Source organism: Taeniopygia guttata, chromosome 4A (assembly GCF_048771995.1).
Source record: "Taeniopygia guttata chromosome 4A, bTaeGut7.mat, whole genome shotgun sequence".
Classification (NCBI taxonomy): domain Eukaryota; kingdom Metazoa; phylum Chordata; class Aves; order Passeriformes; family Estrildidae; genus Taeniopygia; species Taeniopygia guttata.
The window spans coordinates 6,376,609-6,401,811 of NC_133029.1; the positions used below are offsets into that span (position 1 = coordinate 6,376,609).

At 42.4% G+C, this 25,203-nt stretch overlaps 2 protein-coding genes across 8 annotated transcripts in view; one reads left to right on the forward strand and one right to left on the reverse strand.

Annotated features, from left to right (window-relative positions):
- The window catches only part of ZC3H12B (zinc finger CCCH-type containing 12B), a 23,777-nt gene extending 14,390 nt beyond the window's left edge, over window positions 1-9,387 (reverse strand). For 2 of the 3 annotated variants that reach the window (XM_030272503.4, XM_030272505.4), the window contains exon 1: window positions 9,084-9,363. The gene's annotated coding sequence lies outside the window, so the exon portion shown is untranslated. Of the gene's footprint in view, window positions 1-9,083 lie in introns of all 3 variants that reach the window. The other variant, XM_030272506.4, reaches the window with a different exon arrangement.
- On the forward strand, window positions 8,916-23,819 carry ZC4H2 (zinc finger C4H2-type containing). 5 transcript variants are annotated; one of them, XM_072929063.1, is made up of 6 exons: window positions 9,004-9,141; window positions 10,376-10,483; window positions 15,592-15,763; window positions 17,014-17,186; window positions 18,300-18,462; window positions 19,580-20,125. In XM_072929063.1, exons 2-6 carry the CDS (start codon window positions 10,422-10,424, stop codon window positions 19,691-19,693), a joined length of 684 nt encoding a protein of 227 aa, XP_072785164.1. In that variant the 5' UTR covers window positions 9,004-9,141; window positions 10,376-10,421; the 3' UTR covers window positions 19,694-20,125. The 5 variants fall into 5 exon arrangements, with proteins under 5 accessions (XP_072785167.1, XP_072785164.1, XP_072785165.1 ...); XM_072929064.1 differs by lacking the exons at window positions 9,004-9,141; window positions 10,376-10,483 and adding exons at window positions 12,096-12,457; window positions 13,991-14,078; XM_072929066.1 differs by lacking the exon at window positions 10,376-10,483 and having other exon boundaries at window positions 8,916-9,141.
- The last annotated feature ends 1,384 nt before the right edge of the window (window positions 23,820-25,203 follow it).

The following is a 25,203-nucleotide window of genomic DNA, read 5'->3' on the forward strand; positions in this document are numbered from 1 at the left end:
CCCACTTCCACCAGGTTAGCAGGAGGAGGGGGAGAGATCCCCACTTCCACCAGGTTAGCAGGAGGAAGGGGAGAGATCCCCACTTCCACCAGGTCAGCAGGAGGAGGGGGAGAGATCCCCACTTCCACCAGGTCAGCAGGAGGAGGGGGAGAGATCCCCACTTCCACCAGGTTAGCAGGAGGAGGGGGAGAGATCCCCACTTCCACCAGGTTAGCAGGAGGAGGGGGAGAGATCCCCACTTCCACCAGGTCAGCAGGAGGCGGGGAAGGAGCCCGCACTTCCTCTGTTCCATCTGCGGAAAGTTTTTTCCAGGCTCTCAGGGCAGGGCGGCTCCCGGGCTCCCGGGACGGCTCCGCGGGCGGGCCGGCCATGCCCCCCGTGACGGACGGGGGAGAACGGCCGCTCTGACCAGAGCCGAGGTGACCCCAGCCATTGCCCCGGTAATGCCCAGGAGACGGGGCGGGGGAGCGGTCCCGGGGCCGCTGCTATGCCGCTTTCCCCCTGCTTCGGTGTCGGGGCCGCCGCTGCGCAGCCACGGCCCGGCTGCCCCCGGCCCTGGGAGCGTGAAATCTGCGGGCGGGAGCCTCACCCCCCTGGGCCGCACCGAGTCGGGGGAAAAGGCAGAGCTGAGTCCCTCAGGGAAGCTAATGTCACCTTTCTAGGCAGGAATGACTCTATCGCAGCTTCCACAATAACGAGTTTTGTTTTAGAGAGACCCGAGAGCCGCTGTGGGCGCGCCGGGGCTGTCCAGGGACTGTCCCCGGGCCCTGCGGTGGGCGCTCCGCTCCGTCTGTGCTCTTAAGATCTCAAAAGGCAAACACCGAGTCCAAGGAAAAAGAATTGTTTTTCAGGCTCTCTTAAACCAGGCTATAAGTAAGCAGAGTCCTGTGTTAACCAATACCTTAGAATGGAAACTGAGCCAAGATGCTGTTAGTGCCAGAGGTGTAAGAGAAATGAGACCTTGCTTCCAGCCTTTAAGAATACAAATTAGAAAAACGCTGGGTGATTTATCAGTTTCTATTTGCCAAAGGAATACGTTAATTTAAAGATGCTTAAAATTAATACATGTTCAAATAGTTCTTGTAGTTTTTGATCTAATAAATTAGACATGGTCTAAAGAAAGATCTGAGCACAGATCCACAGCTCACTTAAACATTTAGAGATATGTATAGTGGCATTCACAGAATATGTGCCAAGTCAAGTAGCATTTTTAACAGAAGTGTTAAAATGGCAGATCAGGCTTTTCAGTCCCTTGATAATTACAGCCATATAAATGACAGCATTTTGATTCAGTTTAATGGATTTTTTTTTCTTATCTTACTATGCAATGTCAGTCTCAACATATTCCTGGGAAGTCTCAACACTGTCATTTTGATGAACAGAGAAACCTTAAATTTACACAAATCAAAGGCCTAATACTGTATAGTGTTTTATCAAGTGAAACTCTGTACAATGTCAAGTAAATATATTTTACTTTTTCTACTTACTATGGCTTCTCTGAAATAAAACACTAGCATACGTTAAATCTAAAGTATTAGCTGTTTACACCAGCAGTCAACACCTTGCCCTTAAATTTACTATTGAATTTAGTATTGAAACAGCCATTGAAAAATAGCCTGCTAGCTATGGTTAGTAATAAATTTTATTTAGGATCTTCCTCTTTTCTGAGTCAATTCAGATAAAGTATTTTAAAAGAAAAACAAATTTGCCATTTCTGTTTCTCCATCTGTCTCTCTCCCTCCCTTAACCATCTTCGAGAAGAACAATAAGGAATGTGACTTAGCACTCTTCTATTACAGAGGCAAAGGACAAGGAAAGATTTTCAGTGTTGACTCACCAGTTAAGATAAATGTAATTGTTACCACCACCCAACCCTTAAGGGAGTGTTCTTCCTTGACAAATGCTTGACACTAGGAAAAGTTCAGTTGTGTAGAGAGGGCTGAATTTCAAGAATTCATACACCAGAATATATAGAGCTGGAAATTACTTTAGAAATACCATGAGGCTTTACCTTTCTGATCTACAATCTGTATTGTAGTTCTTGTCTACACTGAACAGTGATGGAAAAACCCACCCTATGCACACACAAATAAATACAGATAGACAGATATACCCATATATACATGTACATATAAATTCTAATTCTGTTAGTGTATCACTCTATACATTTCACGGATCAGTTCAGAAAAGTGAAACAGAGCTCTCCCTTCCCAAATGCTGCAAACACTCAAAAGTTTGGTACTTCTTCCTCATCAAGCTCTAGCCCACTCTCCCTGAACTCCTTTTACCACAGCTGGCTCAGTTTAAGAAAGTTATGAATGCACTGAGAACTATGGAAATGCAGGGCATTGCCAATGACATAAAGTAATCCTCTGAGTTAGCAGATCAAACATTTTCAAACATCATGAGAATATTGAGTGGGTATGAAAAACAAGACTCATGAAATCATGCCATGGATTCTTCACCAAAACACCTAATTAACTAGAATCTATTTGTTCATGACTCTCCCTAGAGCTTGAAGAAGCTAATGGGCTCATAACAGTTGGAAAAGGGGTTGGGTGGGAATTTTTTGAGGGAGGAATTAGTTTGTTTCTTAAACACAGATCAATTTTACAGTGCAACTCAAAAAAAAACCAAAAAAAATTGCACCTGTGCAAAGGGAAAGAGCATCCTGCAATACTAAGGCAAGAAAGAACCATCATGACAGACAAAAATATATAAGCACTGTCATGCAAGAAAGTAATTGTGCAAGTACCACCCTAAGGACCCACGTTTCTCACTTTTCAACATTGCTGAATGCCAGTTACTGGTGTTTGGCTGGACTATTGAACAGGAATCAGGGAGTGACAGCATCCTTCAGCAATGACAAGATTCAGCTGAATTAGATTCAAGAGCCAGTCCTTGCTTCCCAGACTGTGAAAAGTAATGAGCACAACTCTGCTTTTTAATGGTCTTTTTATTTCAGGAAAATTAGATTAAATACAGCATTTCTAGTGATCGCAACTTCAAAAAAATCCAACCCAACAACCTTAAGAAGAATATCCCAAATTTGCAACTGAGTTGCCACACGTTTCAAATTTAGATTTTTTTTTTTTCTTGGCTGACCTTGATGAAAACTTTCTCATTCAGCTTAGCAGAAATTGTACTGAGTTACTATGTTACTATGCTGAACCTCGCAATAACAAGCAAGAAACTAAATAGAAAAGCAGAGCACGTGGAAAAAAAACCTCAAAGAAGGTTCTCAGAACTTCATTTTACTTTTCTAACTCTGCTCAAACTATAGACTTGTACATCACAAACACTAGGTGTTTGCCGTGCAAGATTGATAGAGTATGACTAAACATTTGTGGCACCTTTTATAAAGGGTTCAGAAATTAACCTAGAGACCTTTTGGAAAATGCCAGGAACAGAAAAACATAAACCTACCAACAGACACCAGGGAAATGAGAACAAGTGTTTTGATTAGCTGTAAGTTGGAGGAATCATAGCTATTTCTGAAAACCCAAAATAAAATATTTGAAATACTAGAGTCATAGTAGATTTGGAACATTAAATAAAACAATGTTTTCTTTGATGTGCAAATATCTGATTAATCCTTCAGCCCAAATCTACAGCTTTTAATCTAAATGTGGCAAGAAGTCATTTTGTTTTCATGACTATACAATTTAACTCAAACCACATGACAGAAACAACACCATAGAATAGAGAACTTGGTAGAAAAGTATCCATTTTTACTGCACTCTTAGCATATTGTGGAGTTTCGTTAAACTGAAAAATTGTTCTAAAAAACTACAGCAACACTTCAATGTTTGAGGTACTTCAAATTTACTTAAGGAAATACTTTCAGTGATCACTGATATATGTATTGGACTATAAATAAAAACAAGCTATATCTAGAATATCACATAGAGAACTTGAAATCACTTGTGAAGGAGTCAGCAGGAGAAGTTCAGGTTGGATATCTGGAAGTTCTTCCCCTGAGGGTGGTTGGGCAATGAAACAGGTTTCCAGTGCAGTGGGCATGGTGCCAAGCCTCAGAGCTCAAGGAGCCTTCAGACAATGCTCTCAGGCACATGGGGATTCTTGGGGTGAAGGGCCAGGAGCTGGACTTTTATGATCCTTGTTGTTCTCTTCTAACTCAGTATATTCTATAATTTTGTGAACTACAAATCAAGTGTAAACTGAAGAGAAATGCAAAAGTGGTATGAAATTTAAGCACCTTGCCTCAAACTTCATTAACTTTGTCATGAGTATGAATTCAAAGGGACAGGATGGACATAGCTGGAATCCTAAACAGAGGAAACAGCATTTTAGTTCTTTGTTAAATTACGTGATTCCTGTTTGGAGTTAACCCAACCTAGAAAGAACAGGTAGTGCTGAGCACAAGACAAGTATAAAGTACAGGCCTTCTGAAGGGAAGAAAATGGAGTATTTCTATTGCATTAGGTATTTACTCATTATTTCCTAAGACAGGAAAAAAAAGGTAATAATTATACAGTAAACACACATTTAAAAACAAGAGTTCTAACAATTATATAGTACCTTTTTCCCACCGATTTTCCCTTTCCATATAATCTTAATAATCTTAAGCAGCTACAGCTAGCATTATTGCTACTCAAAAGATCTGTCGTCTCTACTAAGGCAATATTTACACTTCAGTTGACAACATTGAATAAAACAAAAGCAGACATATAACTCCTAAAGTTTATTTGTGGGCAGTTCCTTTAAACTGAGATGATTTATTTGGACCTATGACCAAAGGAATACACTAGTTCTCCTAATCCACATTCTGATAGGAGGCCATTTGGTACTACCTACTCTGCAGATATAAATGACTCATTAATGCTCTGTGAAGGGAAAAAAAAAGTTGTGATTGCAGCTAAGTCAAAGACACATCAAGGTTGTGATGCATCTTATCTTAACTTACACCAATTCAATTTGTAATTGAATATTTAGAATACTACTCTGGCAGACTAAACCAAATGTTCCTTTAACCAAAATTCGCACCCAAAAGCAAGCTCTGAGAAACCTGAAAAACAAAGGGAATTGTTTCTAAAGACCTCAATATACTGTCACATGCTATGCCATCCATCCAAGAGGCAGGATGGACTCAGCTATTAGGACAGAAGCTTTCTGATAAACTGCAATAATCACTTTAGAAACTCCCGAGAGAAAAAAAAAAAAAAAAAAAAAAAAAAAGGCTGAAGCAGAGAAAGACACCTCACTCAGTAAGTATCAAAGAGTACCTTTATGGAAGCAGCAAGAGGAGCTTGAAGGCATCTGGTGCCTTTATATTTTCACTCCAGTTACCTTGCTTTTGCAAAAAAAAAAAAAATTAATACATGACTAATTAAGTCTGCAATAAGCATGGTGTTGGACTAAGTGATCTCCTGAAGGAAGTCAAATGCAAACTTATTCTTTTATGCTAAGATTCCTTTATTCATATAATGGCAACACTGCTCATTTCCAAGGTGAAGAAGCTGGAAAGTCATCATTAAGAAGACATGACAAAAAGCCTACCACTCTGCTTTTGAAAATGCAAATGGCAAATCCCTATGCTCCAGCAACTTCATTACTCCTTTTCTAAAGGAAACCTACCTATGGACAAGACCTGAGGAAGGAAGGTGTGATGTATTATTTTGGTATTAGGGGATTATTTTGTTTTAGGGGGTGGAGTTTTTGTTTGTATTTTAAATCAATGTATTTAAACCTAGAAATCAGAAAAAGGAGAGACTTGGCAAAGAGATGGAAACTAGTATTTGATCTTACAAAAAAGGAAAAATTATGTCAGGGGGGTAATTGCACATGGTTTTAGGTTGAAACTGTCAGACTTAGTTTTGACTTTATGTGATTTGGCTAAGGTGTCTGTGGCCTCAGTAAAGGAGTACATACTTTTTGTGGACATCCTCACTAAACATACGAGTCTAAACCTTTGGCTTTAACCAACTCTTGATACTCTGCCCCTGTTACAGCATTCAATTAAAACTAGAAGTTGTGTCAGCTAATGAGAACAGATATTAATCTTGATGAAGGTCTCACCCCAGATGGAATAAATCCAGAAAGGGGCTCTTAAATTCTGACCGTGTAACAACAAACAAGCACCTTGGCCTATGCTGGGATTTGTAAAATACTTTAGTTCTACTGCACAATGACTTCCTAATGAAATTCTAGAAGAGAACTACAACAAATGATGTAAAGCCTAGGTTTTATTTTGACATGGTGAATCAATCTGCTTTCTAGCAAGCCATGTCAAAAATAACCCATGAAAGAAAATTAAATACAATAGCTACCTTCACAAGTCAAAGATACTTAGCTGAAGTACTTATTTAAATATAGAACATATATATTTGAATCAAAATTGCCAGCTAATGAAGGTTTTTTTCTTATCATGGCCTCATGAATAAATTGGTCACTTCAGAAGAATAAAACTACATCTCAGGAGATGTTATACTGATTAGCTCTGCACTTGCAAATGTGTTTCCTAACTCTGAAATATATCTAATGCAATTCCACATCTCATGGCACCAGACAGCCTGGATCTGTAAAGGTTGTCATGGTATTCTTATTTTCTAGATGAATTATCTGTGATACCATGAACATATCACAAAAAATATAGCTTATCAACAAAAAGGGACAGTTCACAGAACACTAAAAACACCCGACATTAACAGATGGTAAAGCATTTTAAAAATACCACTGTTATGGCTCAAACAAGTTTTTCATTTACAATGTATAAAAAATAGCCTTCTACAATAAAATTAAACACACACACCAAGAAAGTTGATATATTTAAAAGTATATAGTTGTCCAGCCATGAAAATATGGCTCTTCAATGCCCTTTATGCCTAGCAAATGAGGCAAATGAGGACAGCATTCTCAGGTATGTGTAGCATTACAGCCATTTGGGTTTTTAATTTATTTTTTTTTGCATCATGAGATGGACAAACCAATATTTCAAACTAATTTCCAATGTGGCAACACCTGGGAACTTCTTCCAAATTTATAAATTGCTTTTCTTCATCTTTCACAACTGAACTTCGATGCTGCCTTCCTTATTCCCAAAAAGCCCCAAGTGCTTCTGCTCTTGATTCAAACAGTAAAAAAGTGCAAGTGATAGAAGCAATTTGTTTTACTTCTATTATTCACAGATTCATAGTAGAATTATAAGTGTTCAACAAAATAACATTTCAGATGCAAACTGTATAGTGGCTAGGAAAGTCAAAACCAGCAGATGTCAACAATGGAATAATTTGTCTACAATGGAATAATTGGAAAATACTTCCAGAAAGATCAAAGAACAGAAAGCCAGAACTTACCTAATTTACAGCTGTAGATAGTAAGAATTTACTTTCTTACTAGTTCATCAGCATATAACGTGTAATCGGTATTCCTTCATCCATCTTAACCCTTTTTCTTTCCACATAGTGAGTTTGGGCTAGATTTAGATTTAGCAGCTAGGTTTTCTTTTTTTAAATTACCTTTTATTGCAATCATTCAAATGAAATTTACTTAGGAAGCTTTAGGGATTTATTCTATTAAAACTTGCTAAACATTAGATTAATTATTATAGAAGGCAAACATATCCAGAAAATGTCAACAGTGACAGGATTGATACACGGAAAACATGCAACATTGGAGAAGAAATGACATATTCCAAAGGCAGCTAAATTCCTCTGTATTTGAAGATGACCTTGAAATTCCCACTAACCCATTTTTCCATTAAGGAGCAAAAATAATTTTATCTGTGGCACTAGCCAAATTTGTGAAATATACCTTCCAGTCCTACCTACCACAATTCAGTTACAACACTTGGCAAGCAAAAGATACGTCTTATCAACACAGGATCCTTCCTATATGAAAAAGACTACTTGACAGGTTCTTCTATTTCAATAAACAAACATACCAAGCATAAGAAATCAGATGGACCTGGAATCCTGCATATTCCCAAGCACTTAGAACTACTGATCTGCATAATGGAAATTCATAAATGACCAGCATTTTAATATGCCTCCTAGTCTTACTTCCCACTTATGGCACCACATACTAATCACTGCAACACACTGCAAGACTAAAACAAAAAAGTAAAGCAACATCAGACATATCTCAATAAACCCAAATAATTTAGATTCACATCTATCAGAAGATGCAATATAGCTTTTGCTTCAATTTTACTGTTTTGCTAGCTTCTAAAGTAAACGCCTCCTGTGAAATATAATTTCCAAATGATTTAATGGCAATTAGAAAAGCAGACAGCTATGAAAAATAACATTTTCAAATGAACTGATCAAAAAAGTACCGCAAACCTCAAGCATACTGCATGAATGAGCAGTTCCTTATTCCCAGTTGCATTATAAAGCAAAATGGAAGGATGCAAGTTGCAATCATCAGGTATGCTCCACAAAAGTAATTTCCTTATTTCACCACCTTTCTTCGTGAATTCAAGTTTCTTGCATTGTTCTTCTGTTCAGACACTGAACACCTTCTTAAACAGCGTGCTAACGCAGCTTTTGCAATCCCTCCTTGGAGCTGTCAATTACTGAATGACGGGGAATTCCCCGGCTCCGTACCCCACTGCCCCGGCCGCTCCAGCTGCCCCGCCAGGGCAGCCCGCGGGCTCCGGGCACGCTCGGCGGGCGGTGCGAGAACGCTGCCGTGGGTCCCCGCCAAGGCCGCGCGTCCGCCCGCCCAGCCCGCGGCTCCTGCGGGGCGGGCGGCAGCGGCCAAGGGCAGCGGGGAGGGCCGGGCGGCCGCCGCTCCCGCTGCGCCAAGGGCGGCACGGGGACACACGGGGGACCCCCGGGCAGCGGCGGGAGCACCCCGGGCAGCGGCGGGAGCACCCCGGGCCGGCGGCGGGAGCACCCCGGGCCGTCCCCGGTAGCGGACGCGGTCGCACGGCGGCCCAAGGCCGCGCCGCCGCCGCCGCCGCCGGGCCCGGAGCGCGGCCGACGAGCGGCAGGGGGCGCCCCGCAGCCCCGCTCCCCCCGCCGCGCGGACCCCGGGGGAGGGGAGCGCTCCGCCGGGCTCCGCCGCCGCTCCCCCGCTCCGAGCCGCCCTCGGCACCCCCTCCCCGGCCGGGGCCTCACCCGCTGCTGTCGCTACGGACGCCCTCCGCGGCTCCCTGCGGGATCTGGCGGCGAAGAGGTGAAGGACGGCGGGGCTCGGCGCGGCCGCGGCACGGGCCCCACTCCGGCCGCTCCCGCCGCATGGAGGGGGAAGGGCTGGCGGGAGCAAGGGGAGATGAGGGGGCGTGGAGGAGCAGAGCCAGGACGGGACGGGATGGGGAAGGGATGGGGGAAGTGCGGGCGCGGAGTTCAGCGCCGACGGGAGCGCGGGGGCCGCTGCCGCCGCCTCATCGCCGCCCGCGCCGCACCGGGCCCGCGCCGCCGCCGCCGCCCGGCCGCCGTCGCCCGGCAACGCGCGCGCCCCCGCTGCCGCAGGCGCGCGGCGCCCCGCGCGCTCCCGGCAACGGCGCACGCGCAGCCTCGCGCGCGGCGGCGCGCGCCGACGTTACCTCCCCGTCCTGACGGCAGGGGGCGCTGCGGGCGGGAACGGGAACGGGAACGGGGAATGGGAACGGGAACGGGAACGGGAACGGGAACAGGGAACGGGAACGGGGACGGGAACGGGGAATGGGGAACGGGAACTGGGAATGGGGAATGGGAACGGGGAATGGGAACGGGAACGGGGAATGGGGAACAGGGAACGGGAATGGGGAACGGGAACGGGGAATGGGGAACGGGAACGGGGAATGGGGAACGGGAACGGGGAACGGGAACGGGGAATGGGGAATTGGAAACGGGGAATGGGGAATGGGGAACGGGAACGGGGAACGGGAACGGGAACGGGGAACGGGAATGGATAACGGGGAATGGGGAACGGGAACGGGGAACGGGAACGGGGAACGGGGAATGGGAAACGGGAACGGGGAATGGGGAATGGGGAACGGGGAACGGGAACAGGGAATGGGGAAGGGGAACGGGGAAGGGGGAACGGGAACGGGGAACGGGAACGGGGAATGGGGAACGGGAACGGGAACGGGGAATTGGAAACAGGGAACGGGAACGGGGACGGGGAACAGGAACAGGAACAGGGAACGGGAACAGGAACTGGGAACGGGGACAGGGAACAGGGACGGGAAATGGGAACAGGGAATGGGAATGGGGACAGGAATGGGCACGGGGAACGGGAACCGGCACCATCGGCTGACCGCTGGGAAGGGCCGAACCGCGGGAGCGAGCCACGAGCTGGCTGTACGGCCGGGCTCCAGAAAAGAATGGGAAAAGGGAGACGCTTTCCCTTGATGCTGTCCCCTACGGACATCGTGGGGAGGGCAGATGGGTGCCAGGCGCTTTATTACAATATTGTGTTTTCCCAGTTTTGCACGTCGCGGCATTGGAGGATGAAATAAAGGACATGACCGAATGCAGCTGTATTTTGGGATGGGCCAAGATTATCATATGCGGGCACTTAAAGCTTTGCCTAGGTAGGATGCTCCAGCACAGGTTTAATAAAGTTTGCAAATACTTTAGGCTTTGCATTGATAATTAAGGACTAGATGCTTTGAAAATCCCAGGGCTAGCATGTAGTTGCTTCTATCAGTTTCAGTGTTGCTGTACCTTCAGCTTCCCAAAGCATTTTGAAACCAATTCCATCTTTCCCTTAGCATATGAAATGGCCAGTGCAATTGTGGTGAGCCACTCTTAGGAAAAACATCTGGCAAATGTGAGGAGTATGTTTTGAAAGCTCAAAACCCCAATGGGATACAGAAAGAATCTATTTCCATTTAAGAAACTAAGTAATTTAAAGCAAATTTCTTGACTTAGGATGCACCACTTTGACTCATCCATTTTCTGATATTTAGGTTTTACAATATTGCTGCACATTCTGCTTATGGTGGTTATTTGTATCTAATCCAGCAGTATATTAACCCAAGTTCATTATTTGCATCCCAAAATTTATCAAAGCTTATAAATAGCACCAGAATAACATACCAGTGTGGTGATATACTGTCAGACCCACTTTGTCTAGGAGAAAAATTGAAACACAGACATTAAAACACTTTACCAAAGCCATAAAGCACAAGTCGAATGCTGCCAATTTGTATGTGCTGGGACTGCAAGTGTCAAACTTTTTGACCATTTTGAAGTGATTTAAAATGTGGAGATGTAACATTTTCTCTCCTTTTTTAAAACATGGAAAGGAAAAATAACTGCTAAGGCTTGTGGGTGGGTTTACTTCCTAAGAACTTTCAACTGATTTATAACAGTTTGTGAAATGGTTTTCTTAGTGTCATTCAAAGCAGAGTAAAGGAACAAGTTGAACTTGCATTTTCATTTTCAGCCCTCAATCTTTTAGCTTAGCCTGTAAAACCAGGAATCAAAAAATAGGATAAACTGCAAAAGTAGGCTGGGATTCTCATCACTCCTATTCGAGGACATTTTCCTTCTCTCCCTCCTGTCCTCACCCTGCCTGCTCTCCCTCCCTCACTGTCTTAGCAACAAGACTCACTGGCTGACTGTAGCTAATTTGTCTTCTACCCCCTCAAACCAATTAGTTCATCTATTTAAATCATGCATCCAAGAAGCCTGCCCCCTTTGAGCACACAGCTCGCTGAGGGCTCAATCCTACAATCTTCAATTTTTAAGGCAGCAAGAGTTTGCAATTTACTCAAATTACATGAGGATAAGACCTTTTATGTTCTATTTTCTTTACAAAAACTGTACAGGGATGAAGAGGGTGCTGGTGCTGTTTTCCTTCATCTACCTTTTTCTTTATTTGAAGATCACAACAAAATAGGGAAAAGTCCATAAATAATGGAGAAAGTAAGTAAAACATCTATTCACAAAACATCTTCTATTCACAACTGCTGCTTTAGTGGGCAATTAGAACATCCAGTAGAAAACTCAGAGCATCCAGGAGAAAACAGCATTGTAGTAGTAATGACTACAGCATACCTTTATGTCAAAGCTTTTAATCAAAATCATGAACCCATCAACAGTCTTTTAGTGCATATTTTAACGAAATGCTAAACATTGCACAGATCTCAGAAGGAACCCTTCTGCTCTTTTTGCACTCCTATCAACCTCAGGCATAATGAGGTGTGACAAATTCTTTTAAAATGTAGTTTCAGGAAGAAGGGCAGGCGAGCTTTGCTCTGCCTTGTGGGTGTTGTAGTCGTTCTGCAGCCTCTCTGCCTGGGCAGCAATAGGAACCTGGACTCGAAGTCCCACAGCTCCCACTAGAGTCTGCCGCACAGGCTCAGAGCCCATATGCGAGGAGGGGGTGACTACATTGTGTCTATTGTATGATTTTTTTTGTTTTGGTTTGCTTTCGTTTTTTGGTTTTTTTTTTCCCCCCTGGCATTTTTCACGTTTCACGGGAGGTGTAAATCGTGAGTAAAAAGCATGGCAGATGAGCAAGAAATAATGTGCAAACTCGAGAGCATCAAGGAGATCAGGTATGTTTGCTTTGTGCCCCATCGTTCCGTGGAGCAGCTTTTTCCTCGGGGGAGCGGAGGAGTTGCATCGATCTGAAAGTAGCTATTGTGCCACTGAGGGAAAGAAAACTACCACTGGGTTTACCGTGAGAGCTCAAAACACATTTTTCTAAGCAGGGAGGGAGCATCTGCTGCCGGGATCGCCGCTGGAATGCGTAGTGAAGGGCGGTAATGGTCGTGCATTTGCAGAGTGATTACAGGGGAAGGCGGAGTGCGCGGGTGGGAAGGACCGAGCGGCCCCAGCGCAGCCGGGGGGAGTGGTGTCGGGCCGCGGCTGCCGTGGGGTTTCACTGTTTGCTTGCTTGTTTGTTTGTTTGTTTGTTTTTAAGTCATTTGAATTACTATTTCGTATTCATGAGGCTCTGCATCTGTTATTTTGCCCCACTCGCTCCCGGGCAGGAGCCTCGTCGGGCTGAGAAGGAAGGGGGGGATGGCAAGGAAAGCAGAGTCTGACGCCCAAATCCGAAGGCGGACGTGCCCTCGGGCAGAACAGGGTTGGGCAGCGCTGCAGGCACCGGCAGAGCCCCACGGGGTGCAGGACAGCCATCCATCCATCCATCCATCCATCCATCCATCCATCCATCATCCATCCATCCATCCATCCATCCATCCATCCATCCATCCATCCATCATCCATCCATCCATGCATCCATGCATCCATCATCCATCCATCCATCCATCCTTACGTCCATCCATCCATCCATCCATCCATCCATCCATCCATCCATCCATCCATCCATCCATCCATCATCCATCCATCCTTACGTCTGCGGAGGGCGGCGGTAGGGCCCTGCGGGGAGCGGTGAATCCGTGCGGGATGAGAGAGAAAGGCTGAGCCCCAGCGGCTTCTCCGTCCCTGCCCTGCCCTTCGGCCAAGGGCCGGGAGCGACCGCGGGAGCCCCGCGGAGATCTCGGTACCTGCTGCTCCCGGCCGCGCCCGGGATGGGGACACACCTCACCGGGGCTTTTTCATCGTCCCTCCTGCCACAAGCCCCGAGCTGCCTCGGGCTGCGGTTCCTGCAGTGCAAAACACCGGGAATTTGTATATAGCCGCCTTTATAGGGTGATTTGCAGGATGCTTTGGAAGAGGGGGTTCATTAAAAGCCTGGCAGGGTACAGCACATGCCTACAGCGGGAACGTTCTCTGTAACTTTAGATGGGGCATTGCCACTCCCTGGTTTAGGGCACCGATTTTCAGGATTGTAACTTTAGATGGGGCATTGCCACTCCTTGGTTTAGGGCACCGATTTTCAGGGTTAGGCCTGAGCTGTCTGTTTAGTTAGAAGTGGTGCAGCCAAAAGCCAAAACACGTTAGAGAGAAGAATGGTTTTGAATGCAGCTGGGAGGTGGAAGGCATGCTGACTGCAAAACCCCAGAGCCACGAGCAGCATTTGGGACTTGACAGCCAGAGAGGGGCTAGCAGAGAGAGAGGAGAGAGGGCTGGTGAGGAATCCCAGCTCCCAGGTGATCACAGGGACTTCTGGCTGGTTACAGCATCTCTAAGAAGAACATTTCATCCATGGAACAAGTGAATTAGACAGCAGAGTATGGGCCTCAGCCTTCTTCACACAATACCACAAAGGTGAATAAAGATCAAGCACAAATATTTGTCTGTCTAGTATCTCCAAACTATTTGTAGAAAGAGATGTGACAGTGTAAGAACAATGACTTTGTACTCAAATGGTACAGAAGCTCTGTTTTAGAAAACAGATTTAAGTATGGCCTACTACAGTGTGTGGTCCAATTACTGTAACAATTTAAATTAATTTTTCGGTGAGAGTGGTAACCTGTATTTGGAAATTCACAGTGCATTCAGTTTCTGGATAACATAGTCAAAGGTAATATATTAAGTGCACTTGAAAGATTTTTGCTATTATTTTGTGGTATAAGGTAGAGCAAAGGTCATGTTTAGCTTTAATGTACAATGAAATATCAAACAAGTTACTTGAGTGTATTTTAAATAAAAAAAAGATCTGTGTCAAAAAGCCATCATACTTGAAACACTGATGTCCATTCTGAGTCACCTTTAACAAAATCTGATCAAATAAACCTAGTTACTCATTCAAAGCTTGCATTCTGTGAAGAATTGCCTTCAAGATAAACAAGAGATTTCCTTATGTTTACAGATTCGCCTTTGATAGATTTAGCAGACTTTATTTTAATCTGCGTTTCATGTATTCTACAGACAGAGGGGAAAGAAGTCTTCATGAACAAAATCAAAGAACTTGCCCATTTGTGTAGTTGATTTCTATTGTGTATTATGATACAGTTTAGCTGAGTTTTGAAGGGATGTGAGAATCTAATTTTTAATCTGGAATCTGATCTCTATATCCATATCTGTATCTATAGATAAATACATATAATTTGTAGTCAAGGGAATACTTCTTTCAGTAAGTCCATTGTATGCCCACAATGCCAAATATATGCACATGCCTATTTATATGCATTAAAGACTTCCACAGAAATAACCCAGTCATAAAATTAGGTAAATACCTAAAGACTCAGTGTTCTGACTGGGAGGAGATAAAAGAGAATAAGAGTGAATTTACTGGTGAGAGATGTAGACACATGTCATAAATACAAGAGAGGAAACAGCAATTTTGTAATTGTTCTGTTTTAAATCTCCTTTGTCCATATTATCCCTGCCCAACCACCTGCCTCTGAATACATATTGTATGTAGAAATTTTTTATTATACTGTTTTTATCTCTTGCAGCTTTATAAACTGTTGAAGTGAGAGGTGGAGGAACCCAGATCATATTACTGGCTATGACACTTGGATTATGTAGCCATAATTAATTGTCCAAGTGACTGACCCTGCTTTCTGCCATGCTCTGTTAAAACCTGACAACATTCTATTAATTTCACGATTCAGTACAAGAATTCTCTTACCACTGAAAAGCTCAGCAAAAGAGCTGGCATTAAAATTCAGTATTCTCCTTGTACCTCATCTTCCCTCAGACACATTTAGTCTCATTCTTGTCTATTGCTGCCTTCTTTCATCTATCTAATCCCATATAAACTGACACCTCACAAAAATATCTGTCAGTGACTTACTGTTGTCTCTCAATCTTTTTAATTATCACTGGGATTCAGGAATAAGACTTTGCAGATGGAAAAAATAAAGGCAAGACTGAAAGCAGAATTTGAAGCCCTGGAGTCTGAGGAGAGGCACCTGAAAGAATATAAGCAGGAAATGGACCTGCTGCTGCAGGAAAAGATGGCTCACGTGGAGGAGCTGCGACTGATCCACGCTGACATTAATGTGGTATGTGACAGCCCAGCTCAGACAGTCTGACTAAGACACAGCTGCACATGAATCATCCCACAGCTTGTGGAATTGTGCACGAGTGAACCATCTGGTTCAATAATGTGCACTTTACAGCGCCATCCTAGGATCCTACAGAGAGCACAAAGTAAATTTACCTCAGGATAACTGTTTTTCCCCTTTGTAGGGCAGGATATTTTGTAATGTTGGCATAATAAGCTGTTGCACCAATAGGATAGATAAGATAACCAAGCCTGTTGTGGCTATGACTTCACCAGTAGCCACAGTGATACCACTCCAGCTGTCCCATAGAAAACAGTTCTTCCTGTTTGTCTTTTCTCATTTAGCACCACGAAACAGAAGCTTTGGCAGCTAGGTTGGACTAGGAGATTTTGAGAAAATACATAGTGTTTGTTAAGTTCATAGTAAGAGCTGACCTTCATCCCAGAGTGGAATCACCAAACATCAAGAAGCACCAGCCTGAAGGGAATTAATACAAATAAGAGAAAAAACAATTTATAAACAGGAAAAATTAGCTAATTAGAGGGGCTAAATAGGGAATATATTTTAAAATACATTTTTAATGTCATATTAGGGCATTTACATGGGGTTTTTAGCTCTGAAGGTATCTGTGTTGCACCGGAAGAAAAAAGCTTCAACAAGTGAACAAGTACAAGCTATGTACTGGATGTGCAGACTCCATTTTTTATGACTTCAAATGTCTGGTCCCCTGTCCAGCTGCATAAGCTCAGCCTCTGTTTCATCCTCCTCTCTTTGTGCAGTGAGGTTGTTTTTTTCTCTGCTGCTTTTCCCACTTGCTGCAGTAAGAGAAGCAGAAACCTTTCCTCAGCTTGTTTGTTAACTTCTGCCAGTCAGTGTTCAGGTATCTTAGAAACACAGAACATTAGTTTATGCTACTTTAAGCTCTTTTTTAATGTCTCTTGAGAGTTTTCCATAGCTCCTCACTTGCCAACTTTATTGTAGCCTGTCTCTCTGCTTTTTCTGTTGTTCAGAAGTTCCTATAGGTTGAGTGCACCTTTTTAAAATGAAAATGCATCTCATATGTCACTTTCTGTTGCTTCTTCTTTGCCCACTTTTCATCCTCCCAATACCTTAAGTCTTTGCTTTACTATTGCATTGTCTCAAATCTCTTCCAACTTGAGTAAGAAAAATCTCTTCTTTCTGGTACAACCTGTTGCTCAGTTGGAGAGGAGCAGTTCTTTAAAAACATGCCCAACCTCCTGTTTCAGATGGAGAATACTATCAAGCAGTCTGAGAACGATCTTAACAAGCTCTTGGAATCCACTCGCCGGCTCCACGAGGAGTACAAACCCCTAAAGGAGCACGTAGATGCCTTGAGAATGACTCTGGGCTTGCAGAGGCTGCCTGACCTATGTGAAGAGGAAGAGAAGCTGTCCCTTGAGTAAGTCTCCAAAGCAAACATTATCTGGCTTTATGCTTTCTTTCAATTCTACTAGTCGTTTTCTCATTTAAATTTTGTTGGTCGGTGGAGAAAAAACACCCCAAGAAGTAAGCATGAAAAACAAAAGTTAACAAAAAAGGATGTGGAGGACATGTATTTGATAACATTCAGTCTGAATTTGTTCCAAGTTAAATTTAGGTTATTCCAAGCTGCAAATTCTACATACCACATGCAAACATTTAAGGGTGGTTGTTGGCCTTCCAGGTTTTATGCCATATGTTGCTTTTTCTATATTTTTATTTTTCCCTGAAAATTACTTCTTTAGCAAGCAATAGTAGGAGGCAATACACAAGAGGGATACAAACCAGGTATTCTTCAGTTGGGTTGTGCTGCTGCTAGTCAGATTTTTACTTTTTGCTGCCTGCACATGGCAGTGGCTTTCAGCCAAATACCTGTGACTGTCAACAAGTTTCCCTGAGATGTGGAATGGATTTGGATAATAAATCACTGTCTCATTTTTACATATAACCTAGGCAGAGCAATGGCAGAATTAGCTACTAGACAAAGAACAATGTTCTTTGTTTAACAGACCAGTTTCAAATGCAAAGGATGTTTTAATAAGCATGTATTGATCTTATTGCCCAGTAAAATTAACATAGTTTTCACAGGCACACAGTTTTCAAGATTTCCTTTGTATTTCTATAGAAATGTTGTTTTACATTCCAAACACCTTGACACTGCAAAGAATGTGTTCATCTGCTTATTAATCAGTTGTGTACAAAAGTATTAATTTTAACAGAATAAAATAGAAAAGCTGTTTGACAGAGGTGCATCTGAAGGTGTTGCCTATTTTTCTTCTATACATGCTGTCTATTTTTCATCTTACTAGATTTACATCCAGTCTGGAATCTGGAAGTGTAGAAATGCAGAAGAAAACACCACATACTCTATTTATGAGCTAGTCAATATGTAGGCAATTTGGCAGTTTGACTCTAGTGGAGAAACATGATAGTGAAATGTGATCCACTGTATTTTAACACCAAATATCCTTTACAGACTAATGAAATACTCCAGGAGGTGGTTACAGTTTTTGTTTGTCATTCTTTTGTCTAGCTACTTTGAAAAGCAGAAAGCAGAGTGGCAGACAGAGCCACAGGAGCCTCCCATCCCAGAGTCTCTGGCTGCAGCTGCAGCAGCTGCCCAACAGCTGCAGGTGGCCAGGAAGCAAGATACCAGACAGACAGCAACTTTCAGACAGCAGCCACCTCCAATGAAGGTCAGGAGATGGAATGTGCTGGGGTTTCTCTTTTGTCACTGGAATGCATTATGTTTAGAAAGTGATTGTTTGCAAAAGTGATATTTGCAAAAAAGGAAATATTATGTGTCCTAATTCTGATTTTCCTTGCAGTGGCTCAAAACAAGAGCAAGCAGTAAACTGAAGTAGTAGCACCAGTCATCAAGGTTTAAGGATAAGAATCTTCTAGGACTTAAGAGTCACCCTCAGCAGAGATGTAGGCAATTCCCACTCCTCTTGTGTTTCACATGAGAGCAAGGCATGTAAGAAAGAGAAAAAAATCTGTGCAAAAGAAAAACTAGTGGCTCTTCGTTAATGCCATATGGATTCATACTAAAAGTAGTGCACATCTTTTATGAGGGAAATTACCAATGGTGTAAATTAAATAAAGTGATTGCTTCTGTACTTGGGATCTTCAAGAGTAACGTGGATTAATGTAACCATTAAACCACAGGCACTTAAGTGACAGATTTAGTCAGCTCCTTATGTAGTGAGGAGAGTTTAGTTACATAGGGGTATTCATCCCACCCAGGTTCCAAAGAGTCACTGAGAAGGTAAATTGATGTAGGCAAACACCAAAATAATATACTTACTATCTGTAGTTAGGCAACTGAAAGCATTTCTGCAAGTAATAGCCTTCAGTCAAACATAAATTACAGGGCTTAGTGTGGAGCAAAAGGGCAGAGTTCTGTACCTTGTGTTAAATATGTGGAATTCATTCAACCACCTGCTCCTGCCTTCAATTTTGTGACATTGCAGTTGGCCATCACTGTAACTTCTCTGACTCAGTGAGCTATTAGGCAGGTAAACACCTTTAAAATATCACTGTAACCTTTAACACAAAATAGAATTTGAAGTTACTGATACATGTATGAGCCACGTGTCTGCAGAAATGTAGTTTTACTTCAATGAGATGCTCCTTTTTTTCAGTAAGCCTGAAATTACAATCCACATACCTAGATTGTATAGAATGCAGCAGCAGTTTTCCTTTGCAGCAAGGAGCCTTGTTTTTGTCTGTGCTGTCAGAGTGTGATGCTCAATAACCTGTGTACCAAGGCCACTTTGATGTTTGTAACAAGAGGCTGCAATTGTGTTTCAGGCATGTTTGTCGTGTCACCAACAAATCCATCGGAACGCCCCCATATGTCCCCTCTGCAAAGCAAAGAGCCGATCTCGGAATCCCAAAAAGCCCAAGAGGAAACAGGATGAATGAAATCCAGAAGATTGACAAGCTGTGTGACCTGTCCCAGTACTTTTCCAGTAGAATGGCAAATTTGCCCAGACTTTACTGAATTGCAGACTCAAGTATGACCGTCTCATTGCTTTCTATTTAAATGCAATGTAAGCACAATGTTCCTGCTCTAAGTTCCTTCCAGTCTATAGGATTTGGTTTTAGGAAAGTAAATATTACTGGTGCTACAGTTTAACATTTCAATTGTTCCATCTTTTGTACTCCTTAACAAACTGGAATTCTTTGTGCAAGTATCCTAAATGTCAGGCTATTTCTATTGATCAAATGTGATTACCACAAATGCTTTTATGTTCTCTTTTTAAAAAACAGATGTTACTAAAAGATTATTCTGTTTTATCCTGATAACAGGAGACTATTTGAAGTGCTGAAATAGCAGACTGTCTGTTCGTTTCACTGAAGAACAATTTGTTTTCCAATCTCATAAGAGTGGGTAGGTTTGGGTATCCAATGGAACTCTTTTTAAACAGGCAATGTTCAGGGAAAATGAGACTTGTTATACAGAAAATCAATGCATTAAGGACACATATGGGTTTTGATTTACTGAAGTTGATTGTACCATTCCCTAAAACTTGACTTAAAACTTGGAAAGGTGCTGGCTGTGTATGAATTTCTAAAAATTATGTATTTTGTCATGCTTTAACATCCTAACAGGTTATTATTTTCATAGTCAAAAGACTAATTGACTTAAGAACAAGGCTGAAGTGAACTGTATTAGTGGTCCTCCTAGGCTTTATGCTGACCAATGACACTGTGGTTATGTAGGAAACATGCATGATATATCCCAGACTGCACATCAGCCATTCTGCATGTCTTCTGTTCCTGGTTTCTACAGCCAAAATCTGGCAGGCATATCCTCCACTGGAGCATAGGAAAGTTCAGGAACATGCATAAGGAGCAGTGTCAACTAAAAATGATGTATTTCACCAGAACCATCGAGCTTTGGTGTCATTGTCCTCCCTCAACCAAAACCTTCTATTTCTCTGGCTTTTAAATAAGCAATTTTCAAAAAAGCTTCACTTCAGGCCAGTTTGTTTTCTTGTTCCCTGTGTGCCAAAAGAGCCCTGACTAAAGCATCTGGAGTAGATCACTTCCTCTATGTCTTCCCTTTGTTTCATGTAATGTAACAACAATTCTTGCAATGGGGAGGATGGCAGTGATCCACTTACAGAACTGGCACTTGAAATTTATCATCTCTAATTCCAGTTTTGTGACCACCTTTGTTGCCTAAATTGATCTCAAGTTTTAAATGTTCTTTTCACTAACTCTGGGACGCAGGAACTGCTTGTTTACACTCTTTTCTCTTTTAGCCCAGGTTTCTCTCCACTATTATGTCAGAGTGATTATGTTGGGAATTTGGCTTGTTAGATAGGAACAACAGGGAAGCCCCAAGTCTCTGCTCCAAGAACTTTGCCAAATGCTGGCAACTGTAATAAATCCACATGATGCAATTTTGCTAGCCAAATCACATACATCACCATTCCTTTTCTAAGTCTGCCACAAAGTACACGAGTGATTTACTGAACATAGTCCTAAAACTGAAGCCAGGTTCAGGAGATATTCCCCCATTTTAATGTTCCATGGTCAAATTAACATCTGCCAACAGCAGACAGAATGTGGACCACCTGCCCCTGAAAAAGAGCAGATTCTGCTAGCTGAACTACAGGGATTTGGTCTCTGAGATAGCAATAATAGAAGACAGTCTCCATGCTCCAAATGCAATAGTGTGTTGTGCATGTTTTGTAGCACAAATTCTGGATTCTACTGTTTTAAATGTCACAGTGGTCGCATGCTGTGTGCCCTGTTCAGAGCAATTCCTATGGAGTTGAAAGGAAACTGCACAGAGTTAAAAGACAGTATGTGGACTTCCCCAAGTGCATACATGAGAGCAGCATACTTGGATGGTAGTTGTACATAAATTTAAGAAGTAGTGACAGTGGAGTGGGCGAATGGTCTGCAATGAAGTAGTGTGAATAGAAGGATTGATTTGTAGAGACTTCTACTTACAGTTCAGAAATAGGTAGGGTTAGTCATAGTTGTTCTCACTTTACTATTACTTTGTCAGGTTCTTTCTTTCCTGGGAGATCCCTGAACTGAAATATACTGAAGGATGCACCATTTACTGATTTAGTACAACAGTTTTGTATTTTTACTTTTTTAAACTAGTCTCATGTGCTCTTGTGTTTTACAGGGTTAGGGCTTGTTGGTTTGGTTTTTTTTCAAAAAAAGTGGATATGACATACTGTGTTTGCATCAGTTGTACTAGTATTTACAAATTTTCACATCCTTTACGAAGTTCTGCCATATCAATAGCATGCATTGCTGAGGGTGAGTGTAACTGGAGATAAGTCAGCAGGGTGCCCTGGCTGCCAAAAGGGCCAACCACAACCTGGGGTACATGAAGCACAGCATTGCCAGCTGATTGTCTCACTCTGCACTGCACTGGTGAGGCCCTGGGCACTGGGGGCAGTTTGGGATGCCTCAGTGCGAGAAGGACATCAGAGACTGTTACCGTGTTCTGGAGTCACCTGTGAGACAAAGTCTGCAGAAGGTCTCAAGGACATGACCTCTGAGGAGCAGCTGAGGATGCTTGGCTTGTTCAGTTTGGAGAAAAGAAGGCTGAGGGTGTCTTCATCACAGCCTACAAATTCCTCTAGGGAGAAGCAGAGGAGGAGCTGATTTCCCTCTGATGACCAGCAACAGGATATGAGGAAACAGAGTGAAGCTGCATTGAGGGAAGCTCAGATTGGACACCAGGAAAAGGTTCTTCTCTGAGAGAGTGGTTGGTCACTAGTGCAGTGGCCCAGGGAAGTGGCCAAGGCACCAAGCCTGTCAGGGTTTGAGGGTCACTCTTAGCCATACAGTTTAATGGTAGGTAATTGGACCTGATGATCCTTATGGATCCCTTCATACTTGGGATATTCCATGATTCTAGCCATTTCAAGGAGATAAAATATGTATTATGTACTGGGGGACCATGGGGGTGGGGGCAGGGAGGGAAGCAGTGTCTTTCATAGGGAAAGAGTATTCTTTTCTCTCACAGAATAATCACGGAAGTTTAACTGAAGAACTCTTCTCGTGACAGCCCCAGGCTCTTTTCTCCCAGGCAACTCTCTCAAGAGACTGGAGGAATAATTATGAAATATTGATTTCTTGGTATTCAGACAGAAGAGGAAGCTGTCTGAAGTACAGCTCTTAACACAAGTCTACTGCATTTTTGCTTCTTGGAGCAACAATGGCTTCTTCATTTGTATCCGAAGTCTTTGTGGATACTTCACTTCTTCACTTAAATTTATTCTTATTTGGGTCAAATTGTCTGAGTAGTCACAATGAAACACTCCTCAAAGCTTAGGAGACTTTTATATTATTGAAGTCTGGTTTAATCCCGTCTTTGTCGTTCTGTTTTAAAAAGGGTATCCATGTAACAACAAAATAACTGGATTCTCTTGGTAAAGATGGTTTTCAGGGTCTTTGTTCATCACTTGCCTCAAATGATAGTCCTGTTGTTCTGCAACCAAACAGGGAAAAAAAAAAAATCCCAAGCCTTTCACCCTGCCATCGAGCCTAAGCTCATAAGTAAAAGGATGCAAACAGTGTACTGTAGCTGAATGCTTTGCTATAGAAATTTTCATTCCCAACCTGGGGTGGATCAATTGTCCAAACTTTAGTGCCAAGGACACCATTAACTACAGAGAAAATATAAGGCAAATTTAAATACTTGCACTTCCTCAATTCAACCTTAGCTTTATAAACAGGACCCCGACTGAACCTGACAGTGGCTTCAATTTACATAATCTAAATTTGAAAGAATAGACATTGATGTGTTACTTTAAATAGCATACTATTCAAGAAATTAAGACTTCACTAGCACTTTAAATAAATAAAAAGTGCTTTATTGTTTTATTTTAGAGTTTTCTAATTCCTCCAGCATACATTTTCATTTTACTATTTAGGTATTCTAGCAATATCTGGTGTTTTCACTGGCTTCTGTGTTTTAAGTATTTTACTCCTGTGCCTCACAGGAGTAACAGTGTGAGATCTGTTTAATTCGTCTGTACAGTCCTTTTAAATAAATGTTTGTTTCATGTCATGCTTTCTTTCTGCAGAGTACTTTCACATCTTTTATTTGCTTATGCTACTAAGAAGCCCCAGTGTTAAAACTCAGCTCTCTGATTTTACAGAATAAACTTAGCCAATTCTGTTATACCTTTATAGAAACTTTATGAAAATAAATAAGGGGAAAGAAAGATCCCTTCAAACGAGCTTTAGAAAATAGAAAGGAAAAGGAGATAGCACAACAGGTTTTAACCTAGCCAGACTTCTCAGTTTTTTCCTTCTAAAGTTAAATTTGAAAGTGGCAAGAAACACAATCCCTTCTCCAACTTAATAATTTTTGTAGCTGTTCATTTTGTTTAGCAATATAAATTTTTCAGACTTTGAAACCACCTGCTCTAATTTCTGTTCACCCTGGTGCTTTTTTCAATTCCTTAATCCTAATCTCAGTTGTAACATTACTTGCAACAGTAGTCACAAGGCTAATACATATTCATACCTTCCTAAGAACCATGAAATATTCCCTGTAACTAACATCAGCTTCCATCACATTTTCCTGAGCTTAGCAAGATTCTGCCATAAAATGAGCTTCCTAAATCTAATATTAAAGTGTAGCATTAAAAATAATTAATATATTTCAAGGGAAAAAAAACACACAAAAAAAAAGAAAAATGAAGCACCCTTAGAAGCACTTAAAAATTATTATTGTGCTCTTCAGGCTTTCCTCCAACTAGCCTTACTTTTAACTTCTCCTCTTCACTCTATTCAGGTGATGGTTTAGTGGTGGGTTTAGCAGTGCTGGGTTAATGGTTGGACTTTGATGATCTCAAAGCTCTTTTCCAACCTAAATTATTCTCAGGTTCTTTATCTATCCTGCTCCCCTTTCCCCCCCTCATTTGCTGCTCCTCTCCCCTTTTTCTTGTCCCTGTGTTTTCTGTTTGTCTCTGTCCCATTCCCAGCCTTGTGCTTTCCCTGTACAACCCTGCCACCACGCTGGTTTCCCCTTCCCCTTCCCTCATCACAGGCTCGCTCCTGGTGGTCTCCACCTCTGTCCAGCAGAGATGTTCCAGACTGAGGGAAGGAACTGCTGCTCCACAAACAACCCTGGAGGTGTCCCGTGGGCAGGACCCCCAGCTGAAGGAACCTGCTGAGGGAACTTGTCACAAGCATGACAGAATAAACCCTTCTCTGTAGTATTCACATTCTCTGAACAGAGAGAGATATCATTCTCTCTCCCAGGATTTTTCCTGGGAAGTTGTAAGATGTAGTGAGAAAGCGCAGAGAAAGAAGAAAACAATTCTTATCTCTATTCACTACAACTGTTGTTTAGCACATGTGGAATGTGTTATTTGTTTACCAAAGAGTGATTTGTTAATTGGACACTGGTGAAGGTTGTTAAATTGATTGGCCAATTGGGTCAA